The 21,144-nt window shown below is 38.0% G+C and overlaps 1 protein-coding gene across 7 annotated transcripts in view; it reads right to left on the reverse strand.

Annotated features, from left to right (window-relative positions):
- Positions 1-576: 576 nt before the first annotated feature.
- The window catches only part of MKLN1 (muskelin 1), a 311,818-nt gene continuing 291,250 nt past the window's right edge, over positions 577-21,144 (reverse strand). For all 7 annotated transcript variants that reach the window (XM_084897002.1, XM_084897001.1, XM_084896999.1 and 4 more), the window contains 2 exons: positions 19,862-19,916; positions 577-10,481 (listed from right to left, as the gene is read on the reverse strand). In XM_084897002.1, coding sequence (XP_084753128.1) covers positions 10,360-10,481; positions 19,862-19,916 — 177 coding nt within the window. In that variant the 3' untranslated portion in view covers positions 577-10,359. The remainder of the gene's footprint in view (positions 10,482-19,861; positions 19,917-21,144) is intronic.

Below are 21,144 nucleotides of genomic sequence, written 5' to 3' on the forward strand. Positions count from 1 at the left end.
AGTTGACCAACTAATTCATTGCAAAATGTAGGACAACTAAGCCAAGAAAATATAAAACAGATCAGATGTAAAGGGCCAAGTGCGGGTCTTTGTTCTTGAGATCCATTTCTTTGGCATAACTCTGAGTTATTTTTTTTCAAGGCTCAAACGCTTTCTCTGTGGACAGGGATCCAGAAGTTTTCCAAACTTTGCAATACCTTCAGCTCTGGGGTTCTCTTTTGTTACTACTATCTTTTCTACCGTAAGTTTTCTATTTCAAATCAGTGTTTTCTTCCAGTTCCTATACTCGTGTTTCCCTTAAAGAAATATATAAAGCAGATAAAATCAAACTGGTCATTAACAGATTAAAAAACCTTACTTTATGAATTTACAGTTCTTTAAAAATGAAAACCTCCCCAGAAACTGTGCCAAAGGCCCTTCTACACTGTATCATTTTCTTCTTGGGAAGCCTGAGTAAAACCTTTTTTTTTGGGGGGGGGGGGGGGGGGGGCCGCGGCGGAATGTAACAACTGTGAAGTACATAAACATTTTACAAGTTGACTTCAAAAGTAGTCTTAGCAAACAAGAGACAACTGGTAGTGTCCATATATAACTTTTTATTAAGAAAATGAACAAAATACATTCTTTCTCCATATGTACATTACATACAACAATTCTACAATTGCCACTGTTCAGCAGATCACTATGCACAAAGCAGTGTTGAAAACACTTATCAAACCTGGGGTCAGAAGATCACTGTACCAAAGAACGAAGCCTACAATGTCCACACAGACCGAGCGACAGGGGACCATGACGGGAATGGGAGACTGCAGAACACTAACACGGCGCAACAGGGACAGGACAATGCCGGCGCTAGGAGAGCTCCGATGCCCCAAAGCACTTCTGTGTATCGGCCACCACCAGCTCCCGCCTGCTGTTCCTGAGCTCCCTCATGATGCCCATTTCTGGGTGAGGAACCTCAGGGTACAGCCCTGAGCCCCCACGTGCCACCAAAGAGGGTGAACAAAAGAGTGGAGCCCTGACTGGCACGGCAGTAATCGCCTTCACCCGCTTAGAAAAGGAGTCTCAAATGAAATACAAGACTTCCGAATCTTAGCTGTGAGCAAAGAAATACATTTTTTGAAGAGACACCTGCTTATGCATGATTAAGGGCAAGCTTGTTTCCAAGGACTCCTTATTTACATTTATGTTCCTTTTGCCTGTTTTCCTTTTGCTTTGCTTTTCCTTTGGCTTTAGAAAAGTACATCCTTTATGGGTGTGAGTTTAACTATGGTTATATTAAAAAACACACGGACACAGAAAGCTCTTTGTGGGTATGAAGATGCCCCGATGTCCATAATGGTGCACAAAGAACTGATGAATTGGAATGAGTCTTAGAAGTTCCCAATGACCTGAACAAGGCAGCTCTCTACAGCTTCTGGGTAACTCACCCATAATTTAGGCTTAAAAGATAATGTAAACAGAATTGTTTCCAGACTGTCTAGAAAAGGACAATGTCAAAGGAATAGAAGTAAGTGTAGGCACAAATGCTGGCATCCCAGTCCTCCACACATGTGGTAAAAGACCATGAGAATGACTGTGTCAATTAAAAAAACAAAACAAAAAACAAAAAACTTTTCCTGTCCTCTAACATGTTGGGTTATGGAAGTCAGGAAAAAGAAAATGAGTTAAGTCCCATCAGCTAATATGTAGTGGTTTTCCTTCTTTACAATTATTTCCTAAATTTCTATAATAAACACTTATATAATCACAAACATCAATAAATGCTATCATTTAAAAGTCTCATAAAAGGTATTTAACACTTTCCAACTTTCAGATGAGAGGTGGCTGTGACACCGAGTTTCCGGTGCGGGAGCCGCTGTGACAGAAGGAGCTATCTGTCACAGCTTTACCAAGCAGCCTGGAAAGAGCAGTTCAGCTGGTTGAGGAAGGAGCTGTACCTTCCTTCTCAATCTACCTTCCAATCCAACTCTGGTTCTGAGCATCCATAAATGGAGGCATCTTAATTTCTGGCCATTGAGTACTTCTAATTTATGAAAGTAGTAAAAGAGTTGACTTAAAAACAACTTTAACACATGCTATTTTGAAAGATGGAATAATGTTTGTTACCAAGACGAAGACCAAGACAGGAAAAGGAGGGCCTCATCTTAGCTTTCCTGTACTCTTCTTCTGAGGCTGCAGACACAACAGCACATACATTTTGAAGTGGTAGCAGGGAAGAAATCTCTTTAAAAGAAAATTATATACAGCTGACCTTGAACAAAATGGGAGACCCTTAACTCCTGCACTGTTGATAACCATTTCGAAAATCCACATATAACTTTCGACTCCCCCAAAATTTAATTAATTACTAACAGCCTACTGTTGACCAAAAGCCTTACCAATAAACACGCAGCCAATTAACTAACACATATTTTATACGTTATATGTATCAGACACTATATTCTTACAATAAAGCTAAAGAAAATATTAAGAAAATCATGAGAAAAATATATATACAGTATTTATTGAAAAGAATCCACATATAGGTAGACCCACGCAGTTCAAACCTGTGTTATTCAAGGGCCAACTATTTAATATCCATATATATATATATATATATATCCACATATATATCCACATATATATATATGTCCATATATATATATCCATAACAGAATCTGCTCATAGAAAAACACATTATATTGCAATTTCTAAATTGAAGACTATAATAAAGGAAATTAATACTATACTATCTAATTTATACATTTCAAAAGACATTTTGCACAAGTCAAAAAAGCAAGCTGGCTTACAGAATAACACAATCACAGCACCTCTTGGCCAGACTAAATGTAATGTTTAAGAAAGTCCATTTTTATTTCTCTAATAAAAAAAAAGGGGGGGTGGTGGTGGTGGTATACAATTGAGAGAGAACAGAGTTTACAACTGGTTAGTCACCAAAATAGTATTTCTGGGAAAGGAGAAAAAAAAAAGAGACCAATACATGACTTTTAAATATATATATATTCCCCATAGACTATTCATACTTAAACTTTTAAACTTTCATATCCTACTATCAAATTTTGGGTTGGATAGACAACTACTTTAGTATATCTTATAATGTTGTATTCAGTGCTTTTACACGTATAGCTAATGTGTAAAGTTAAACTAAGCCTTTAAAAGATGAAAGTAGCCTAGGATTTCTAAAGTAAGCAATTAAAAAAATGCAAAGCCCCCTCCTCCCCCTCATCCCAAGAAAGTAAAAATAGCCGAAACCAGTTTGGCTCAGTGGATAGAGCGTCGGCCTGCAGACTGAAAGATCCCAGGTTCGATTCTGGTCAAGGGCATGTACCTTGGTTGCAGTAGGCAGCTGATCGATGTTTCTCTCTCATTGATGTTTCTAACTCTCTATCCCTTTCTCTTCCTCTCTGTAGAAAATCAATAAAATATATTTTTTAAAAAGAAAATAAAGACAGTAACTCCCAGGCAACATGCTAGAACAGGCATCCACAAACATCTGACAGCATGGCCCTGATGGCATAAGATCCTTTCCTCTGTTTTGTTGCAAAATAATCATAAGACTCTGCCAGCCACAATAGCATTAGCCTTATTCTAGATACCTTCTCTAATTTAATTAACACTTCACAGATATGGAGGCAACCTAAAGAGTAATCAAAGTTATTTAATACTTCTAATGCTAAACCCAGAATTAATGTATCTATTTCTTGGCCAAGTAGAATAAACAGACCTTTGGGATTATGTAGAATTAATTTATTTTAAAACATGGAAACTAAATTGATGTTAGTTCAATTTTGTATAGGTTATAAATTAAGCATGAAATGACAATATTTTTCCTATCTTGAAAAAAATACTAACCAAATGCCCTAAACTGAACAAAGGCTTTATTTCTTGAGAAATAAAGCTCAAAATTGTCTACTTGAACAACTCTTTAATCATGCATACAGGCCTGTTTAGTATATCAACAGTGTTTTCCTTCCTGCCAATTAATCTGGCATTCATTAAGCTCTGAAGGAAAGTGAAGAGTGGTGATCTCCTTAGGCTGGCATTTACGTGGCAGGCAGTGCAGAGATCCAACTATCTCCTGAATGCTAGCATCCCAGATGGTACAGAGCTGTCTGCAGCAAAAACTTCACATGCAAAGCAAGTCCCATGGAAGCCCCAAACTGCATGTTAAAATGTTGTAGTGCTGGCTTTCCCTCTGGATCCTTATCAAGAAAATAGCTGTACATAATAAACTGCTCACCTAGTTTAAGATCTAGAGCCCATTACATTGTGTTTTTAAAAATATATTTTTATTGATTTCAGAGAGGAAAAGAGAGAAATATCAGTGATGAGAGAGAATCATTGACTGGCTGCCCCCCTTTCCTGTCCCCTGCCACCAAGGATTGACCCTACAACCTTGCGCATGTGCCCTGACTGGGAATTGAACCATGACCTCCTGGTTCCTGGCCAACGCTCAACTGCTGAGCCATGCTGGCTGGGTTGCACTGTGGTTTTTTTCCTGCTTGTTTGTTTCAAGATCACTAACAGCTATTTGGGAGAAGATGAGAAAAGAAACCAACCAAGAAATGCTGCTTTCCAACAACTATTCAGAATAACTGAGCTTTTGATCCCTTTTGATGTCTTCTTTCTAGCACTGCATTAATAAAATTAATCTAGGGCTAGAAAGGAAGAGCTTTTTATTTGTTTTTTTCATTTAGAAGTTCCACCTGGCTGGTGTAGCTCAGTGGCTGAGCAGTATCCCATGAACCAGTTCATGGTTGGATTCCTGGCTAGGGCACATGCTTGGATTGTGGGCTCAATCCCTAATAGGAGTAAGGAGTCAGCAGTCAGCCTATTGATAATTTTGATGTTTCTATGTCTCTCTCTTCCTTTCTTTCTGAAATGAATAATTTCTTTTAAAAGTTTTTTTTTTTTCTTTTCTAACATATCCTCATTCTCCTCTCTAGCTCTGTTCCTGAGGCTCAAGTGAAAATGCCATAGACAGGCAAAATAGAACACTGCACACATGTTGCATAGTTCATTAAGATGATGTGAACAACAGACAAATTGTTTCACAATTATAAGTGATATCTTGCAAATGGTCTACTTCCCTACTAAACATTTCTCCCATTTTTGTTGTTAACTCTATAGCTCTTGGATAACATCCATATAACATCCTGTTTTAAATCAAGCCAGGCAGGGTTTGAGGACTTGAAAGCATATTTGCAAACTTTATTTCCAAACAATGACTCTAATGTGAAAGAGAAACTAGAACTACCCTTTGGTTCTGGTGTTTTCAAGCTCTGAACTGGGATTCCTAGTTCAGGTCTAGAACTTAAAGGCTCTATCCAACCAACAGACAGTGACATGATTTCCCACAGGACACTGCTCTCTGCACCACTAAGAAATCTGTATTACTATAATCTCTCATGACTCCTTAAGGGCTATAGAATCTATTGTCAGAGGACTTTATCATTGGCTATGACTAGGAATAAGATTTAGTCATTTGGAATTTGAACTAAATTTACATTGTTGAGGGGAAGAGACGTGTCTAAGCCTGCATTACTTTTATTAAGAAAAAATGAATACCAATAATTTCATGGAAATTAAAGCTATTACCAATGCTCAATTATACTGAAATTAAAAGTCAATTCTTAACACAAATTCCAACTTCAGCAGAAAATCAGTGCTACTCAAAGGAGTTGGGAGTAGGGGGAAAGGGCTATAAAATATAAGGAAAGGAAAAAGAATAAGCAAATGGAAATGCTGGTGATGTGAATTCCATAAGCTCTGCTATGAAATCTATACCTTATCAATAACTATGAATAAACTTACTAGTGACAGGAAAAGAAGCCAACACTGGCACCTTCATTAAAGCTGCCATAACCATATATTACTATCCCCCATATGAAAATGACGAGCATTTTTATAGCAATATCTGACCATTAATTCTTTAATAATGTGCAAGTTTTAATTTCACTATTCAATTGTCATAAACAAGGATAATGATGTCTCAGAATGATTAGGACTTTTTTTCTCAAGCGGCACAACACCTGTAAGCAATGCTATAGAAAACCTAGAAAGTCTAGGGCTAAAGAGCCAAGAATAAAGTCAGAAAAATAATCACAACACAACTCACAGTATTTAGTGGGTAGAAGGAAATCAAGGTTAAAATTATGTATAAATAAAATCCCTAAGATAGTACTTTTTGAGAAAAATGAAAAACATTTGATGAAGAAACCCATAAATTGCAATGAGTTCTGCTGCCAAAACAAATAATGACAACATTATTCAGCTGATCTAGTAGGCTAATTACTTCAACAAACTTGGAAACTTCCACCTTCAACTGACATACCTGCACACTAAGTTTAAGATAGCCAAGTCATTTCAGCATGAATACAAATCACAGGGAGATACAGCCCACAGTAAAAAACAAAAAACAAAACAAAAAACAACAACAACAACAAAAAAACCGATGCTATTAAACTAATTAGGACTGTAAGAATTTTTGAGCCCTGGCCGGTTTGGCTCAGAGGATAGAGTGTCAGCTGGCGAACCGAATTGTCTCGGGTTCGATTCCAGTCAGGGGCATGTTCCAGTTTGGTTGCAGGAGGCAACCAGCCAATGTGTTTCTCTCACATCAATAGTTCTCTCTCTTCCACTCTAAAAATCAATGGAAAAATATCCTCGGGTGAGGATTTAAAAAAAAAGAATCTCTGAGTGAAAGAATCCTCAAGCATCATTTTCCATTCCTCACTAAATGATTAAGTGCCTCAAACTAGCTTTTGTTTGCAGTTAGATTTTAAAACTGTGTTATTACATAAAACTGATCATGTTTCTGTAAATAGCATTTATAAGGCAGATGTGAAAAGACCCACTGTAGGATAAGCTGGCAACCACTTATATTCAACATACATATTTCACCCAAGAATAGTTTTATCATCTTTTAAAAAATATATATTTTATTGATTTTTTATAGCTGCTTCCTGCACACCTCCTACGGGGGATGTGCCCACAATCAAGGTACATACATGCCCCTGACCTGAATCGAACCTGGGACCCTTCAGTCCTTAGGCTGATGCTCTATCCACTGAACCAAACTGGTTTCGGCAGTTTTACAATCTTTAAATCACTGAGCTGTGAACCCAACAAGCCTGTCTATGATAAACCAAAGAGTTAACTTTCTAATGTTCTTTATCAGTTTTTACTTATTAGACATACATAGGCCAACTTTAATGCAAATGAAAACCAGTTTTAAAAAAATGATCTTGCTGCCCGGCTGGTGTGGCTCAGTGGTTGAGTTGTAGACTTATGAAACAGGAGGTCATGGTTTGATTCCTAGTCAGGGTACATGCCCGAGGTTGTGGGCTTGATCCCCAGTGGGGGGTGTGCAGGAGGCAGACGATTGGTGATTATCTCATCATTGATGTTTCTATCTCTCCCTTCCTCTCTCAAATCAATAAGAATATATTAAAAATGATCTTGCTAAAGCACAGAATTAGGCATCGAAGTCTAAATTTTTTTGCTTGAATAAAAGATTGATACATTTGAATTAATCAAGCTAGCCACATGAGGTCTCTGCCATTCCACAAAATGCAGATGAATTTTAGAAATGCCTTACAAGTCAGAGAATTTCTCATGAAGTATAAGCACTGAAAATGGTAAAGATCTAGTTTACTTCTAGTTTAAATAAACTATTTCTGGTTTATTATTCTGGAATAATAACATTTGGCTGGAAGAAAAGAAAAATGGGAATGAAGTTGAAGCTAGGGATAATAAAATTGAACAAACTGTAGTCGACTACCTAGCATAAACCAGGTGTTTCAATCTGAGATTTACTAAACTAGAAAGATTTAAAAAATAGTAAAACAGCTACTTGGCTATCTAAACAATGTATCTAAATATCAAATTAGATTATTTAAATGACATATACTGCTGGAATTCTTGGAAATAAATGTAGTTACTCATTACATCTATAAATAAGTTTTAAAGCAGTGATGTGAAATGTGACCAATGTGTCACTCTTGAGCATGGGTATAATGAAGCCCTACATTCTCCTACAATCATTACCAGCAGTGTAAAGCCCCATGATACAAATTCTGATTTACCTAGTCAATAATATTAACAGTTTCTCACTTAAGCAACATTAAAGTGTTTGCTATTATTCAACCCATTTAAACATGTTCAAGAGGAAAAAAAAAATCAGAAAGAGGATAAGTCCCACACTTAAATAAGGTAAAAGATAAAATGAAAATAAGTATATGTAACAAAACAAAACTACTAGTACTTTCAGGGAAAAACAAGAACAAAAAAGCCACTGAGTTTCCTCCAAATATGGAATCTAAATGAATGGAAAAAAAAAAAAAAAAAAAAAAAAGGACAAAGCATAAAAATAAATTGTGGAGGGCAGCAGAACTTCATTTGGTTAATGTTTTTAAAGTGCCAGAATTCAGAGAGCAAAATTTGAGGTTTTAAATTTAGAAACTCTTATCAAGTTCAAGTTCTTCCCTAGCAACTCTCTGATTTGTACTTGTTTTCACAAAATCAGATTCAATTGGCTACCATATTAGTGATATTAATATTTTATATTCTAGACTGTCACTCAGAAAAATCATTTTATGAAACTGTAAAAGAATATAAGTAAATTCTATTTGCTCATCTGTAAAGTCAATTGATTATTCTGCAGCTACACAAATTTTGGTACTTACTAAATTATATATCTTTCACAAGGTAAGGTACAGATCTAATTGTTTAATAAATCACTGTATTGATGGCTTTGGGAAGATTGGAAAGCTAAGGAGCCAAGATTCAAGCCTAGAACTAGGAAAAATATATTTCTGTCCATCCCCAAAAGAAGTAAAACCATGCAATACAGAGTGAAGATGGATCCCTAACTCTCATTCCTATATGAGACTTTTCAAAAGTGCAACTCAATTTCTTATCTTTCTTTGGTGAGACCTAATCTTGCTACTCAAGAACATACTGAATTCCATAAAGTTATTCACTTTTAAGAGCCACTGGACTGATGAATATTCATTATACTTAGTCTGCTTTAAGCATGGTGGGTATCAGTTGCACACAGCACACTTATTTTTAAATATAACTTGTTTTTAACAAAGCCTACTTTTGAGCAAATGTAATAAGCACTGGTCAGGTGTAGGTTTCCTATACTGCATTCCATAGCACCTCATGGAATAATAAATATCTCTACCCCCCCCAAAAAATGGACAAACCTATCTGCCTTTTTCTTTTTTTAGTTTAATGAAAAAGTATTTGCACCATTGTTCTTCTTCTTCATTTAAAAAAGCCTAGTCTATGTGCTTAGCGAAATGCCTGTCAGTTGTATTTCATTGGACAACTACACGCCATCACTCTTTAAAATATCAGTGTGCAGAAGCAGATGTGTGGAGCCAATGTGTTTGGATCAACAAAGCAGAGCTCTGGACACCCAGCCTCCCAAACGAAAATGCCATGGACTGATAGCACAGGAAGTAATGGAAGCCCTGGATCTGTGCAGATCTATCAGAGGGAAAAGCCATTTTCTTCCAGAACTGCCACATAGGAATCAATGAACATATTAATCACTTCTAGAATCCTCCTGCTGGTAACTTTTATAATGGCTCTTAAAGGTTCTGAAAGATACTCTTCTGTGACTCAAAGCTTATAATATCCACCATAGAAACACTATAGGCCAATCTCAGATAAGTGCCTGGACCAATCTTGGGTTTCATTTTTCAGTTCTATGAAGAGGAACATAAATTTGAGCCCTCTTTTCTCCTATTGCTTAATGTAATACAAGATTCTAGTCAACAGAGACACATATACATCACTTTAACATACATCAATTGCCCTAAAGAACTATATACTGTTAAGAATGAAGAGGTAAACAAGTGACACCACCTACAAGCAGTTCTGTGATGCAAGGTAAAGTGAAATGGGAAGGGAAGAGCAAGAAGAAAGGTCACACAACCCAACAACACAATCCCAATTCGTGTAGCACTGGGTCTGTTAATAGTGCTTACTTGCCCTAATTTTATAAAAATGAAATAAAAATCAGGAAAGGATAAACTACCTGATTATTATTTTTTATACTCATTAATTTTTAAAAGTTAAAGTAAAAAATATATATATATATATATATTTAAATGGAAAGTATACCAATTTTACTTTATTATTAACTTAACCGAGGAATGGGACGAGGAGAATGGGGTTGAGGTCAGGTATGAAGAAAGAGGGTTAGAACTTGTGATGGTAAAGATCCCTTCGGAATTCTGGTGCAGTCCTCAGTCACTGCGGCCTAATTGTCGGTCAGTAGAGTTGAAATCCAGAATACTGAAAGCAGACTCCTGGTCTCCATGTCTGTCAGTGACTCTTCAGTTAGAGTGTGATGAGATCTACCAGGTTGCCTTTAGGAGGAGTCATGCTGTCGGGAAAGAAATTTACTAAGGTGTCAAAGAGCTGAGTTCTTTGAGCATAGGTATGATCCACGTCCGAAAAGCCTGTGAAGGAGAGATACAAAGAAATTCACCCATTGTGTTTAAAACTCAACACGTAACAGAAAAGCCAGCTGAGAAAAGCAGCAATATATGATGGAAAAACCAAAACCAAAACAGGCTTTAAAACTAGAGCTATGGGTCCTGACCTCAGTTCTGACTAGCAGATAGCATTTTCAATGACTGATGTGAAAAGAACCTAGCCAAAAACCAGCACTTTAGTAACTAATAGTGATTTCTCTTCCTTTTCCTGCAAGCCTTTTCCTCTTCTAGTCCATTGAGGATTATTTCACTCCTTTTCTGACTTTTATTCATTTGTAGTAGGATGTTTTAATGAATCCTTTCCTTGTTCAATTCATTAGTATCATTTTAATACTCGTGTGGTCCCAGATTTGGCCAGTGAGAACTCTTTCAAGCTCCTGTCTTTTTGAAATGTCCCTGTTAATTTCTGAGCACTTCCTTACTTTCTGGTAGATATCCAAGCTTATCTTTACAACGCTCTGGAGTCAGCTATTTTTCCATGGAGCCCTAATTCCTTTTAGTTGTGAAGGTTATCTAGAAACCAGATCAGTTGTACTAATTACCAAGGATGTTATTGTTTCCAGGCATACACACACACACACACACACACACACACACACACACACACATTACAGTATATACGTAGTGTATTTTTTCTTTAACAGAATCATGAGTTCCTGTTTTTATTGCTAATTCCAATTTTTTAAGAACCTCCATAGGATTCTTCCTTTCTTTACCCCATTCTATATTTATATCTCCTTTCTCCCACTAAGAAAACCAACTCTTAGCAACATCATATTTACCCATTTGCTCAACCTAATACATGAAAAAATGTTCTAGAATTCCTATACCCATACCACTCTCAGCAAAAACCTCAAGATTCTTTGCTTTTGTCTTTAGAGTATATCCGTGAGTGTATAGTCTAAACAGTGTACTAAAAAGATTTAATGTCCTCCCCTCGCTCCTAAATGGTAATGTTACTAATTTGATAGATAGGTTTCTTTGTTTCTCTTTGTATTCAATGTTAGGGTTTTCCATTGTTTCCTTTATTTGTGAAATGTTGTGGTCTTGATTCTATGACAGTACTCTAATGAAGTAATACCCTTTGCATGAGATCAAACGATTTAGGAGGTAAGAAACACTAAGTTCCTGCCGTGTGCTAGGTGCTTTCTGTATGACTGCATTGCACTGTCAGAAAAACAATGAAGCAGTTATTATAAACTCCCCTTTCAGATGGAAAAATATAGAGAAATTCAGTAATTTAATAAGGTTCCACAGCTGGTATGGGAAGAGAATGGAATGCGAATCCATGTCTATCTGACTCCAAAGCCCATTTATTCTTATTTACCAACTAGAGGCCCGATGCTTGAAAATTCACGCAACAGCAGGCCTTCCTTCCCCCAGATGCCGGCACCAGCTTCCCTCCGGCACCGGGACCCGGGCTGCTTCCCTCCTCCGGCTGCCGGCAGGCACCTGGGAGCCCGGCTGGCTTCCCTCGGGCCTGGCTTAATCAGGAAGGACGTCTGGAAGACATCCTGTCTAATTAGCATATTACCATTTTATTATTATAGAAGACTGAGTGCTTATTAAGTTTTAGGCAATGTGCTAAATTCATTTAATCCACAGAACATTTACTTTTTCATACTTTATCAATGAGAAAATTGAAATTATACTTCATTAGATGAATGGTTAAATTATGGTAGACCTCTATTATGGAATATTATGTGTCACTAATAAGGATATAATAGAGAGCTAGTGCAGTTTCATGCAAACATCTCCAAGTTACGTCATTACATTTAAAATTTTTTACATTATACAATTAATAAAGCCAGAACACCAAAACTATACATCTATGTGTGTGTACATGAATATATACAGTCAATTGTCATTATTCAGATTCATATTTGTGCGCCTGCCTACAATCCCACAATCAATACTGGTGGCACTTGGCAGAGATGCTCAGAGCAGCGAAAATTTGAGTTACCAGATGCACACATTCTCAGCTGAGGTCAAACTGGGTAATGCTCTGTCTTCTTATTTCAGCTCTTTAATACATTTAAATAATCTACTGGTGCCATGTTTTTTTTGTTGTTGTTTTTTTTTTTTTTGCATTTTGTGCTTTGTTTTGGGTGACATCACTGCTTACAATGGCCCCCAAGTGTAGTGTGAAGTGGTGTCTTGTGCTACTAAATTCAAGTAGGCCATGATGTGCCTTATGGGAAAAATTTGTTTGTTAAATAAATAAGCTTTGTTTAAAAATGGGTTATTAATACTGCTGGCTATGAGTTCAATGTTAATGAATCAACAATATAAACACATAAATAAGGTATCTTTCAACAAAAACACACATAAAGCAAGGTTATGCACTGCTAGGTCGACAAAAATGTTGTGAGCAGAGGCTTGCAGGAACCTGTGTATGTCCATAGGAGGAATGGTTCAGTGTTTATTTACTCAGTGTTCCCAGGGACTTTACAGAATGTAACTTCTGCACTTAATGAGAATCAACTGTACCTTGATGTCTGAATATATGGTTGTGTGTGTTTATATAAAGAGCTGTCCAGTATGAGTGATTACACTTGAGAAGTGGGGACAAAGATTGAGGAAAGTTGTTCAAGGAGAATCTTAAGCTTTTATCTGTATTCATTTTTTTTGATACGTTTAAAAAGGGTGGGACATTAAGAAACTCATCAACAGTGACATGACTACTTACTAAATGTCAGAGACAGGACAAAAAAAGGTTGTATTGATTCTAAATCTCATGTCTCATCTAATCACTTTTTCTCACCACAGAATGAAATGAGAAACTGATCACTCAGAAGACTGAAAACTAGTAAAGCTCAATGAAAGGTGGTATAGTTAGTGGTTTAGGAAATGAGCTATGAACACATACTACTAAGGTTTGAATCCTGGTTTTCCCACTCACTAGCACTATTCCTGAACATGTTTCCTGTGCCTCTTGTGTCCTAGTTTCTTTGAATATTAAAAGGGATCATAAGAGTAGCTGCTTCATAAAATTAAAATGGAAATTAAATGAATTTTGTCATGAAAAGTGCTTAGAATGGTATGTGGCCCCATAGAAAGTGCTCAGTAATACTATCTATCACTTTGTCACTATTACCATGACTAAAGACAATGACTGCTCTAAAAAGAAAGTGACCTATTAGGAATACAGGCAGCCCTCGGGTTACATCGGACTCGACTTACGTTGTTTCAAGGTTACATCGCCATCTCCCATTTACAGTATTTGTTTTTTAAAAAAAAGTTCTGTCATTTTGACATATGAACATATGTGCTTCATGTTTTTTATTATTTATTTACCACAAGTAAAGGTCAGAATTAACTTCCCTTTATATTTTTTTTACTCTTCCACGTCATTACTGCTGTGTATGTGCTTCATGTAAGTGACATAGGCGGGTTCCAACTTAAAAATCGAGTTACATCGCACCGTAGGAACGGATCTCTGACGTAAACCAAGGACTGCCTGCATATTTTTAAGTTAACATCCTACACAGACTAGGTAATCTTTCCTATTTATGGTGAAGAAGTAATAGTAGCAAAAATTCTCATTTTTTTCCTGGATATAAATTTCTTTATTTATACTTCCTACTTCTAATAATAAATGTATCCTAATATATAAAAAGCCAGGGGCTGTCACAACCTAAATGACCAGATAGCAGGCTAGGGTGCTGGCCAGCACGGTGTGAGTCGGTCCTGGGTCCCGGCTGGCACGGCGGGAGTGTGTCTGGGTCCTGGCCAGTGCAGTGGGAGTGAGTCTGGGCCCCAGCTGCCCAAGGTGCAGCAGCAGGAGGGAACTGTGAAAATGGAGGCATGCTGCCATCGGACTGGCCTCTAGGTCCCTCCCCCTGCTCGTAGGCTCTGGGGAACCTGAGCTATGCTGTGATTGAACTGGCCTCTGGGGTTGTTGTGTCGTACCACCCCCCCCACCTGCAGGCTCCGGGGAACCAGAGCATTGCTGCAATCTGACTGGCCTCTGGGTCCCTTGCCCCTGGCATTCAGGCTCAGGAGAACTAATGAATGCATAAATAACTGGTACAGGAAATCAATATTTCACTTTCTTTCTTCTTCCCACTCTATCTAAAAATCAATTTTTAAAAAACTTTGCATATATTGAATGGTAATTATAGTTGTTTTTTTTTTTTTAATGTATAGAGAATTAAAGTCATATTATAAAGAGCTGAGAAGGAGTGGATGGGCACTAAATATTAAGACTTAAATCCCTGAATATATATTTGGTATAACATTGAATCATCATGAAAATTTTATGTGATTGGCATTTTACAAGTAGTGCAGAGGAAAAGGCGCTGGGAAAAGAACAAAGTGGCGGCAGCCCCGAGCCAGAACAGGAAGAAGGAGCAGAAGGAGTTTCTACAGCGGGAATCTGAGTGGCTGGAGCTCATGAATGTGGAGCTGAAAACCCAGATGGAGGAGAGGCAGCAGCTCATCCTGATGCTCAGCCGGCATTGCCCCACCTGCATCATCAGGACCAACAGTGTTAAGACCCTCAACTCGGAAGGCAACCCACTGCTGGAGCAGCTGGAGAAGAAGTGACCATGGGCTGGGAGGAGGAGGAGGAGATGAGAAGATGAAGGAGAAGAAGGAGGGTTCCATAGGACTCTTCCTTGCTGCATGAAAAACTCTTCAATGAGGCTCAGCACAGCCAGCATCGGCCAGGCTTTTTTGCGAAACTCAGATCAGCCACACCAGGGGAAGAAACCCAGGCTGATGAAACCCAGGACCAAGCGCTGAGACCAAAGTAGTCTTGAGGATGGGCTGTTCTGCCTGGGATAGGCTTGCAGGAGGCAGAACAGAGGTTCTGGGCTGGAGAGATGCCCAATCAGGCAGCTGTGGGCACTTCTCCAGTTTCTCCAACAGGGCACCCACCCAAAGGACCTCCAAGCAATGAGGAAAAGCCATGAGTTGCAACCAAAATTAGGCGGAGTAAGAAACTCAGAGTGAAATGCAATCTGCCTGCCCCCAACCCTGACCCTGCTCCTGGTGCAAGGCTGGAGGTCACAGTGCCAGGCCCTGCTATACCCAACCACGGTGGTCCAGCACCCTCGCTGGCCTCCTGGAGTTGCTGTGGGCATGAGGCATGGGCGCCCTTCCAAAGCACATGAATGTTTACAGACTGAATGTTTACAGTCTGGCTGTCCTGGCAGGGCTTTCAACTGTACGTGTTTTTTATACTTTTTTTTTTAAAATATTTTTTATAAAAATAAGATTCTATACAAGTAATATATAAGTTGATTTCTATAATCACTTGATGTGGTAGTATAAATATGCTATGGTTTGTTACAAACAGATATTCAGCAGTTATGGCCATGGTGTGTAACTTCTAAGTACTGCAGTCTCTGGATTTGGGGGTGGTAGGGCGGGGTGCAGTGCATTTCCATCTTGGTAAACCCTCATAGTACTCAGCTCTGTATCACTCAGCAAACATTACTCTTACTTAAAAAAAGAAAAGAAAAGAGGGAGGCCCAGGCCACCAGCCGGCGACGCTATGGCAGGTGTGCGGCTAGCCAGCAATCATCCCACAGAGGGAGGCCCAGGCCAGCCAAGTCACACACCATGCCTGTCATAGAGGAAGGTGAGCGGTGGCAGGGGAGGGGGTCAGCACTGCACAGATGGCAAGCAGTGTCAGCAGCGGGGGTGGGGCCAGCTGTTTGCAGTCAGGGGAAGGAAAGCCCCAATAGGCCCTGATCTTAGGCCAGGCCTAGGAGACCCTACCCAAGGGGGTTCTGGATTGTGAGAGGGTGCAGACTGGGCTGAGAGACAACCCCTCTCTCCCTGAGTGCATGAATTTTTGTGCACCAGGCCTCTAGTCTATATAATCCTAAGCAACCGTTATGGCAGAATGACTGGTCACTATGATGTGCACTGACCACCAGGGGGCAGATGCTCAATGTAGGAGCTGTCCCCTCATGGTCAGTGCGCACCCACAGGAGGAGCACAGTTCAGCCAGAAGCCAGGCTCATAGCTGGTGAGTACAGCGGTGGTGGCAGGAGCCTCAACTGCTTCCACTGCAGTGTGCTGAGTGGTAAGGAACAAGCAGGCAGCCGGTAAGGAGCGAGGGGTCCCAGACTGCGAGAAAGGGGTTTCAGACTGCGAGAGGGCGCAGGCTGGGCCAAGACACACACACACACACACACACACACACACACACACACACGCAAGCTGGGTGGAGACACACACACACACACACACACACACACACGTGCACAGATTTTGTGCACTGGGACTCTAATTATTATATAAAAAGCACCTGTAAACATGTGAGCTACAGACAAGAGGTTGAAGATAGTACCTTGCTGAAATCTAAATTTTGTGGGCTAAAGGACATAGCAAATTCTGTGAAACTAATAAGGCACCTTACTGGCAAATGTTAGTGACAAAAAGCACTATCTACTTACTGTATAAAATGTTTTAAATACTTATCTGAATTCATACTTGCACATTATATTTGGACTGTAAAAGTTATAAAAAGAGGTATGAAGACCAAAAAGGCAATATGTTCTATAGACTAGATTTCTCCTACATGCCACATACATTGTTGAAAACACACTTAACTGATCCAAAGCATACTTTCTGGAAAGAAGACATTGCTCTTAAAATTAGCAAAATGTCTGAGTTAAAGCTAAAAAGTGCCCACAGCCACCAGAACCTCTAAACTAAAGATCCCTAGAGGTTATTCTTCCCTGAAGTAATTTTTTAAAACTAAGATAATGGCAACTACTTATTTATAAATGATTATCTTTGTAATTCTTTAAATTATATATAACATTAACAAATACTTTTTTTTTTAATTCTAAGAAATTAAGATAAACTAGATTAATTCTGAAGGGAATCAGAAGTTAGGCTGAGGCAAATTTCTTCTTATAAGATTTAGGAAATAAAATATTTGGTTTATTTATCATTAAAGATATATATATATATATATATATATATATATATATATATATATATATTCTATACATGAAATAACCCATTTGATTTCAATTCTATGTGGAGTAAAAGCAAAACAATTAGACAGAAAATGAATGAGGACAAGAACCAGGAACTCTAAGTAGGCATGTAACCTATAAAAGATACTTTTGTTCATAAATTTTTATGCAAAGTATTTTTTGTCTTCAATATATCAGATTTCTCCTTATTAAAATTAGCATGCCATGTGAATTTGTTCCTCATTCAAATTCACAATGACACAAAGATTATACATATAATTAAAAAAATTTAAATATATTTTTATTGATATCAGAGAGAAAGGGAGAGTGGGAGAGAGATAAAATTATCAATGATGAGAATCATTCATCAGCTGTCTCCTGTATGTCCCCTACTGATCAAGCCCACAACCTGGGCATATGCCCTTACCAGGAATCAAACTGTTAGATCTTCAACCACTGAGCAACACTGCCCGGGCCAAAGATTATATTTTTAAGGAAGTTAATAACAGTACCCTAAATTGAGCACTTACTAAGTATTCTATTTTGCTGTTTTCTATAATTATTTCACTTAGTTCTCTCAACAACATAAGGTAAGTACTCTCATTACCTCCATTTTATAGATGAATAAATTAATTATTAAGAAGATGACTTGATCAAGGTCACTTTTAAAATTAGCAAGTGACAGAGCTGATATCTGCCTCTGAACCACTATACTATGTTCTCATCTCTTATTTTTTAATTAGATTCTTAACTACTAAATATATTGCCTCCCTTTAGACAAAGTAGGAAACAAAACTCCACAGGAATTTTCTTTTTGCATTTTTCCCATTGTATTTGTATTGTTCACAGAGCATTTGAGGTTTGTTTGAAATCCAAGTAAAACAAACAGTTTCTGACTAAATATATTAGCTGGCAGTGAACAGGGCAGAGACAGAAAAAGGAGTTAAGCTAAAGGTAAAATATTTGCTGGCAACAGCCTAACATCCTAATATATAAAAACCCTGGGTCCGTCACATCCACAATGACCGGGAGGATTGACCATTCACCAGGCTGAGCACGCAGAAGGCAAGAGGGCTGAACTGCTGAGCTCATGGAAAGAGAGGAGGGGCTGATCAGCAGTGGCTGATAGCAAGGCACAGATAGAGAAACAGGTTGATCAGACCCTACTTCTCTCTCTCTCTTGCCAGCAGCAACCCACCCCCTCAAACTCCCCCTCCCAGAGGTCAGCAGTTCAGCTGCTGATCAACCCTGCCTCTATGATCAGGACCAGAGATAGGCCCAGAGATGCTGACTGGCATAGAAACTGACCAATCAGAACCAAATCTGGGTGAATTGCAAGGAGCCAATGGCTGCCTAGGAAGCAGAGCTTTTGATACTGACTGGCATAGAAACCGACCAATCAGAACCAAATTGGCCAGCAGAGGAGGGCAGTTGGGGGTAAGATAGGCCTGCAGGGGAGGGCAGTTGGGGGCCAGATCAGGCAGGCAGGAGAGGGAAGTAAGGGGTAATTAGGCAGGCAGAGATCTTTGAAAATTCACCTGACTTAAAGCTCTGGGTTCTGGAACTGTTACAAATTCCCCACTTTACTACAGACTACTTTTCTTTAATAACTCATTAATATTACATGAGAGTACTCTTAAATGAAGATGGATGTTTAAGATTCATCAGTCTTGGTTTCTTTAAGACATACTGAGTTTTGCCCTGGCCGGGTAGCTAAGTTGGTTAGAACATAGTCCGATACACTAAGGTTGCAGGTTCAATCCCTAGTCAGGGAAAATACAAGAATCAACCAATGAATGTATAAATAAGTGGAACGACAAATCGCTGTTTCTCTTTCTTCTTTCCTCTCACTCTAAAATAAATTTTTAAAAAAGAAACACTTGAGTTTCAAGTAGAATTTGTCTTGAACAATCAAGATGCCACCATACAAAAATTCCAATTTTCAGGAAAAAGATAATTTATTTTCTCTGCTCCCAAAAGATTTATTGCATTGTCTGTCCTATCACCATACCCCATCACCATTCTGTTGACACCACACAACACCACAAAAAATCGTTCAACTAACAAGTGTTATCTCATAGTAAGTACATCAATAACAGAATCTGTATTCCAAAACAATGCTATACAAATTAGTTTATTTTGATCATGCTTCAATTGTCACCTGTTTACATAATAAGGAAGCAATTGGTGGAACAGGAAAAGCAAACTGTTTTATGAACTGGTGACTGATAATAACTTTGTAGTAAGTTATCAGAAATTTTGCATTCTACCTTGAAACTTGTTCCATTGCCTAGATGAACATTTCCTCTGATGTTTCATTTAAAAAAAAAAAAAAAAAAAAACCAACACCAACCTCCCAAATGCTAGGGTACCTGGGTGAATAAACTACATGGGAATACTTACCTAGAGCTGTAAAATCTGAACCAGATTTGAACAGAGCTGAAGCAAGGAGCTGAAACTATAAAAGAAAAATAGAAGCAAATTAGCAAAGCACATCAAGAAAAATAATTTCTGTAATTACTATGACTATTAATTAGCCATTGTATGCCTCTGCATTTAAGTCTATTTACCAAAAAGTGGCAAGAAGAACATCACATTTAGATAAAAGAATATGCTGACTTTTCTACTGGATTGCTCATTACTTTCCAAAATACTGAACCAAGTCCTGGAATTTGAAAATTTTATTAAGATATGTATTTATTAACCAATAACTGGTCAACTGAAATAAAATAGAAAATTACTTTCTCCCGTGCGAAATAGTCTATTACATATGGATAGATTGGTGTCCTGGACAATTATTAATTCTTAATACATATACATTCTCATTTCAAAAATAAGAAAACACTGCTAATTAAAACACTGCTGTGTAAATCAAACTCTGAGGAAAAGAAGCATGCTTATTATGCTCAGGCCATTCCTAAATTACAAGTTAGACTGGTATTCCATGCCCATGTACAATTACATTGTTATGAATTACAGCTGCAATACAAATAATATAAAATAAATAAGAATAAACTCTTTGGTTCACATACTCACGACTGTAAACCTACTTTTGCCCACCCTATATACAGTTCTTTATATGTGCTGGGTATCAATCGTCTGTCAGAGATATCTACTACAAATATTTAGTCTGTGGATTGCCCAGTTTTTAATAATGTTTTTGAGATTTTAATTTTGTTGAAGTCCATTTATCCAATTTTCTTTTATGATTAATGGCTTTATGTCATGTCCAAGAAATCTTTGATCTATCCCAAGGTTGTGAAGATAATCTATTTTCTTCTTGAAGTTTTATTAATATATATATTATTAATTTCAGAGAGGAAGAGAAAGGGAGAGAGATAGAAACATCAATGATGAGAGAGAATCGCTGACTGGCTGCCTCCTGCACGCCCCTCACTGGGCATCCAGCTCACAACCCAGGCATGTGTTCTTGACCAGAATCGAACCAAGAACCCTTGTCCACAGGCCAACGCTCTAACCACTGAACCAAACTGGTGAGGACTCTTCTTGAAATTTTTATTGTTTGGGGTTTTATATTCCATCTTAATTTAAATTTTTATATAAAATATAAGATAGGGTTGAAATATCAGCACATCTGTTAAAAAGACTTTCCTTTTCCTAATGGATTTGGCATCCTGATAAAAAATAAATAAAAATCGATTCAATTGATGTGGGTCTATTTGTGT

This window comes from Pipistrellus hanaki (genome assembly GCF_964339955.1).
Source record: "Pipistrellus hanaki genome assembly, chromosome: 10".
Taxonomy (NCBI): Eukaryota; Metazoa; Chordata; class Mammalia; order Chiroptera; family Vespertilionidae; genus Pipistrellus; species Pipistrellus hanaki.